A 5,628-nucleotide genomic window follows, 5' to 3' on the forward strand; every position below is an offset into this window, starting at 1 on the left:
CGGTGGAGGAGGCGGCGGCGGCGGTGCGGCGGGAGCAGTGGGACTGCGAGAGCATTCTCATGGTTCGCAGCAACATGAGCTACGCGCCGGCGCGGATAGCCAGCGAGCCCGCGCGCAGCCGCGCGGGCGGGGAGCAGCAGCAGCAGAAGCAGCAGCAGCCCGGCGGCGGCGCGGCGGGGCTCATAAAGCTCAACGCGCGGACGGGGCTGCCGTCGGGGGTCAATGTTAATGGCCGCCAGGGGCGCGTGGAGGAGGCAAGCGAGGCGGAGGATGGAGGGGACGAGGGGGAGGGCGAGGAAGAGTCTGACGGGGCGCCGGCGGACGCGGGCGCGGCGCGGCCGAAGGGGGAGACGGCCGACGAGCGGCGCGCGCGCAAGGCGGCGATAAAGGAGGCGCAGCGGGAGGCGCGGGCCAACAAGAAGCAGCTCAAGGGCCTGTTCAAGAAGGAGGCGGGGCGGCAGCGGGCGCAGGGCGCGCACGCGGTGCGGGGGACGACGATCCCCATCCCGTGAGATTGGGGGACCCCGGGGGTGCCGCTGTGCAGTGCATGCACTCGGGCCCTTGCGAGGCACCTGGGGCCTCTTGAGCGCGCTTTGGTGTGCTGTCGTGCGTGCAGGCTGTAAAATGCACGGGTCGTCTGTCAACGCTGCCTAAGCGTTGCCGTTGGACCGTGTGATCGGCCTGGCGTGGTCACTCGTGTGCGAGCGCAGCAATTGCAGGTGGCTAGTAAAGGCAGCCCCTGCGCCAGGCACATGTCCCCTGAATCGTATGCTGCGTGCAAAGCCGCAAATTGCACGGCCATCGCTTCAATCCTTTTGGATGAGGGGCCGGTCAATTGGCTGGGACGCATGGCCACGTTGAGCAGGGTGCTGCCGGCAGGGCAGGCGGCCACAGTGGGCTGTGGCCCGGCAGTGGCAGCCCGCATTGGGCACAGGTGCTTGGCGACAGCGGTTGCAACAGCGATACAATCAGCACATTGACGCTTAGCACGATCTTCCCGAATTGCGACAGCAATGAGGGACACCGATCTGGAGCGGGGGCAGGGGGCTCTTAGTAAGCGAGGTCACTCGTGTCACTCGTACTGTACGAGCCCGCTGAGCGCAGCCCTCCAATGTCTTCAAGCTTGAATGAATTTTAGAGTTCTATTTCAGCTGGAGGTAGGGTGTCTGACGCTTGAACGAGTGCGCTGGGGTAGAGGGGTGTGTCAGCATCGCTGCATGCGGTTGCCTTGCTGCTTCTCGAACGCAAGCCTGCGTTATTGCTTATCAGCTCTCCTTTTTTGTTGTGGGTCCATTGCATTGGCTTGGCCTCTGGTGGTTATTCTGGTACTGGTACAACGCGGACGGGCCCGCGGTGTGGTCTCTTGTACGGATTGTCCGCACTTATTAGCGCCAATGGTGCGCTCGCTGCTGTGGTGCAGCTGGCGCGGATGCGCAGCACACGCTACGCGTGCAGCAGATGCAGCGAGTGCCGCGCATAAACAGCTCATGCTGCGCTGCCGGCCCAGTTGCATGGATGCACACTGTCTGTTGTGGGCGTACACTGCGGCGTTCCGTTGCACCAGGGTTGTTCCCGTCAGCGGTGCGCAGCGTGCTGTTGTGCGACTGGCGGGTGCCAAGTGCCCTTGCAGGCACACGCTGATCACCAGCAGCTAGCAGAGCAGCAGACTGCGCTGCGGGCCAGCAAGCGCGCGTTGCAGGAGTGTGATGATCGCCAGCAGCAACGGAGGCAGCAGAGCCGTGTTGCACCAGCATGCAGTGATGGTCCCTTGGGTGCAGCGCAGCTGGCAGCGACAGCAGTCGCCACAAGGACTGCCGAAGCAGCTGCGCAGGCGACCCAGACTTGCCGGAAGCTGAGTGCGTGCTGCAGCGTTGCCGCACATGATCTGGCAAAGCCTTTTGCATGCAGGCAGCTGCACTTGACGCCCCATTCACCAGGCAGGCCGACTCGTGGTGCATGCGTGACGCACAGCGTGCGGCACGAGCTGTGGGCCGCGGTTCATCGGTTCTGCTGCACAGTCTGCGACCAGCTCCAGCCGCTTGGTGCTTTGAATTGCATGCCTTTGGCATCGCTGCCAGGTCTGGCGCTTTTTGACGCAGCGCAGCCTGCAACAGCACAGATACCTCGCAGTGGTCATGCATTTGTGCCGCATGACGGCAGGCGCTACTGCTTACCGCCTGTATGTGTGCATAATGAGCTGTCGGCTTGGTTGGTGCTGGGTGGCAGGGGTGCGCTATGCGTGCGCAACCCCGTTATGGGGCTTAGCAGGCGGTGCATCACACCATCACTTGATCTGCCGCAAGACGTTATTTCACCTCCATGGCAACCTTGATGCAAACAAATATGTCCCATGTAATGGAGCTGCCTGCGCACGAGTGTGCAGCACGCAGCATCGCCGGCGGGGTCAAAGGCGCACCACGGCTGGCTGCGGGTGAGGGGGATGAGGTGTGTGCAATGCCTTGCGCAGGCGAGCTGCAGTGGCTGTTGGCGTACACGGCGGCTGTGGCTGCGGCTTAGGCTACACTCGCCCCTTCTTGTGTGTTTATTGGGTTGCCAGTTGTCTGGTCATGCAGTGTCCACCACCACGCTGCTTTGCCCTGCAGTGTTTTGCTGAGCAATTTTAGCTCACTTGCCCATGCTTACCGGCATGCACCTTGGCAATTACTGCAAAGGAGCCGAGCAGCCGCCGGGAGCCTCACCGCAGCTGGAAGGTGCTGGACACGGCCAACGACGCACAGGCGCGTCGCTGTGTCTTCATTTGTGCAGCCGCCCACCAGCAGCCCGCGACAAAGTAGTGTGGGGCAGAGCTCCATGACATTGCCATTGAAAACGGGGCACAAGGGGCAAGACGAGCTCGTGCGCGAGGCTGCGCAGGCGCTGCGGGAAGCAGCTGCGTTGCTCAGAAACCGCGGCGCCTTGGCCTCAGCAGCAGCATGACAGGGCCGCCCGCCCAGCGACTACGACAGGGCATGGCGCGCGTTCCCAGACATCTTCCTGTTCCCAACAGGCATGTGCCCGCCGCGGCCGCCACGTAGGCACGCCGCCGCCTGCGAGTAGGTAGCGCGCCTGGGCGGCAGCGCTGTTGCGCCGCAGCGACCGGCGCCGTGCAAGGGACTTGCGTTTCGTGCTGGCCCTTCAGAACGTCATGCAGCGACACGCGGCAATAGGCCAGGTTTCTCCACTCGCGTGCAAGCCCCGCGGCCCGCGAGGCGCGTTGCAAGGACTGGGCTGAATAGGACGGGCAAAGTTGCTGCAAAACGGCGTGCTCGGAGGCGAGCTTGCGCGCTAGCTGTCCGAGGCCTCGCCGCAGGTCCGCGCCCTGTATCAATCGATTTAGGCAGCCAGCAGCCATGTGGTGGGCAGCCCGGGTTCTATCAGGTTGCTGCGCAGCCGGGGGTTTGCCATATTACAAGCAGTCGGCATGTTTGGCGCAATGGTCAACGTGAACGCCAGCGAGCTGCGGTCTTGGATTGCTGCCAGCCTGGCGGGCGCCGAGTACGCACGCATCACGCCTGAGGGTGCGCCTGACGCGCGCGCCCGCCGCCTGCCACCCACGGCGCTCTGGGAGCTGGCAGTGCGCAACAGCGTCGCGGCGGCGACAATGTTTCACTGCACGGTGCGCACAGTCGTCTGCGTCTGCTTGGGTTGGCACGTGGCGCAGCAGCGCCAGGTGAACCCCAACTGTCTGCTTAGCCGCGTCAACGGGTCTGCGTTCCAGCACGAGGCCAGCGGCGTAGCGCAATCCATGCGCACGGGACGGTGACCCTAGCAGACACGCTGCTGCCACGCTTGAGGCGGCTGCAGGTGGACGGCGGCGAGGACTACGTGCGGTACCTGGAGTCGCTGTAGGGGCAGTCTTTGGCGGGTGGGCTCCCGCTTTCGGCTGAAGACAGCTTGGCTCCCATTGGGAGTGGAGGACGGAGCAGAGCAGCAAGCCGGGGCAGACTTGGTCGGCACAGCTCGCAGCTGCGTGCAGGGGGTGGCGACCGCAGCTGTCACACCGTACGCTGACGGCGGCTTACGAGCCCAGCGCAAGCGGCGCAACAAGTTGCCAACTGCGCCTGCACTGCTGGGTGGTGTGCCCAACCGCACCATCCAGCTCAAGCTGCGGGATTCCAATGGGGTTAACGCCGCGCTGGTGCAAAGCGGGGCGTTTGTGGTGCTGGCGGCAAACACCCAATCTGGTGAGGCTTGGTTGGGGTATGCGCAAGGCTCACTCCCACTTGTGCGGTGCTGCCTGTCCCGTGAGTTTGCCCTGATGCCGGCGTTGACGGACTTATCGTGCTATCATTGCTTGCGCGGTCGCGGGATGCCCTCTTTACCCTTGCCCTCTTTACCCTTGCCCACATAAAAAGCAAGGGGGAGCTTGGTGCCAACTGCAGTACCGGCGCGTAGCTGCTGCCCCTGCATCCCAAGGTTGCCGGTGCCATGGCCAATACGGTATGGCATGTGGCCACTGGCCAGGCGTCACGTGCTGGGCACCACTGCCCATCGATGGCATCTTTGAGGACACAACAATGAACATTCATTGATGGGCGCAGCAGTAGGCCGCGTTCAGGGCGAGGTTGTCGCAGGCACAGCACGCTGCGTTGTGTGCCTGCCTTATGCGTGTGGCTGGCAGACGCGTTCCGGCAAGATGTGTTCCAGGCTGTGCAGGACCCTGAGAAGTTGCCTGTTCTCACAATTCTGGCCAAGGATGTTGCCACTGGCCTGGCGACGTTGCATGCTGGCCAGCTGACTGCGTTCCAGGCGGTCCGCAGCGACCCCTTCACGTATTGCTAGATCATTGTCACTGCTGTCCCTTGTGTTGAGCCTGATGTAACGGTGCTGATGTGGTGCAGCTGCAGCTGTCATGCATGCTGGATGCAACGGCAGGTGTTGTGTTCGCCGTCATCGCAATTCGGGAGCGCCGTGGGCCGCAGGCCACGCGGCCTTTATCGAATGTTATCGGTATTATAGCATTCCGCTTGAGGAGGAGGTGGCTGCAGTGCCTGCAACTGTGTGCCCGAGCCCGAGTGGGTGACCCTTGGTGTTTCCCGGTGTCGCACACGCTCCGCACTTCCGCAGTCGCTCATCGCATCCATTGTTCGCCGTCTCATCAAGGCAACTCGATTTCGGCAGGCGCAGGACCCGAGTCACTAGTCGTTCTCGGGGCCCTGAGCGGTGTTTTTAGGCCTTGTAATTAATTTTAGAGTTTGCGTAGCCATTTTCAAGCGGGTGCGGTGGGCTGCGGAAGCACCGGGGTGAGGCAGCGTCCCTCGTCCGGAGTTTTGCCCTGCGCAGCAAGGCGGCAATCAGAAACCTCATCAAAACCAGAGATACTACAAACACTACACGTGCGCGCCTCAGGGAGCCGCTGCTGACGCCGGCACCGGCTCCGCGGATGGGATGCCGAGCGCGTTTGATGCGGGCGTTTGGTGCGGGCCGGGCGACGCGCTCCCTAGCGCCCCCCGAAAGGCGCGGACTTCGAGGCTTTCACTTGGCGGGCGTCGTGTCAGAACCTTGCAGGACGTGTGGTACAGCTGCCTGCATGGCCCGGCGCTGGGTCGAGCAGCCAACTTCTCCTCTAGTTCCGCCGCCCACGCCCTCAGCCCCTTCGCCGACCCAAACCCCTCCCCCCCCCCCCCC

General features: G+C 63.5%; 2 protein-coding genes across 2 annotated transcripts in view; both read left to right on the plus strand.

The window, feature by feature from the left end:
* MNEG_2471 (hypothetical protein) overlaps window positions 1-512 on the plus strand; it is a gene marked incomplete at both ends in the record, with an annotated part of 3,063 nt that extends 2,551 nt beyond the window's left edge. Inside the window, one exon of the mRNA XM_014049054.1 lies at window positions 9-512. Within this exon, the coding sequence (XP_013904508.1) occupies window positions 9-512 (504 nt within the window). The remainder of the gene's footprint in view (window positions 1-8) is intronic.
* A 2,909-nt stretch (window positions 513-3,421) lies between these two features.
* On the plus strand, window positions 3,422-3,849 carry MNEG_2472 (hypothetical protein; the record flags this gene model as incomplete). The annotated part of the gene is made up of 2 exons (XM_014049055.1): window positions 3,422-3,616; window positions 3,805-3,849. The coding sequence occupies 2 exons, from the start codon at window positions 3,422-3,424 to the stop codon at window positions 3,847-3,849; spliced, it is 240 nt and encodes a 79-aa protein (XP_013904509.1).
* Window positions 3,850-5,628: the final 1,779 nt, after the last annotated feature.

Source organism: Monoraphidium neglectum (assembly GCF_000611645.1).
Source record: "Monoraphidium neglectum strain SAG 48.87 unplaced genomic scaffold scaffold00280, whole genome shotgun sequence".
Classification (NCBI taxonomy): Eukaryota; Viridiplantae; Chlorophyta; class Chlorophyceae; order Sphaeropleales; family Selenastraceae; genus Monoraphidium; species Monoraphidium neglectum.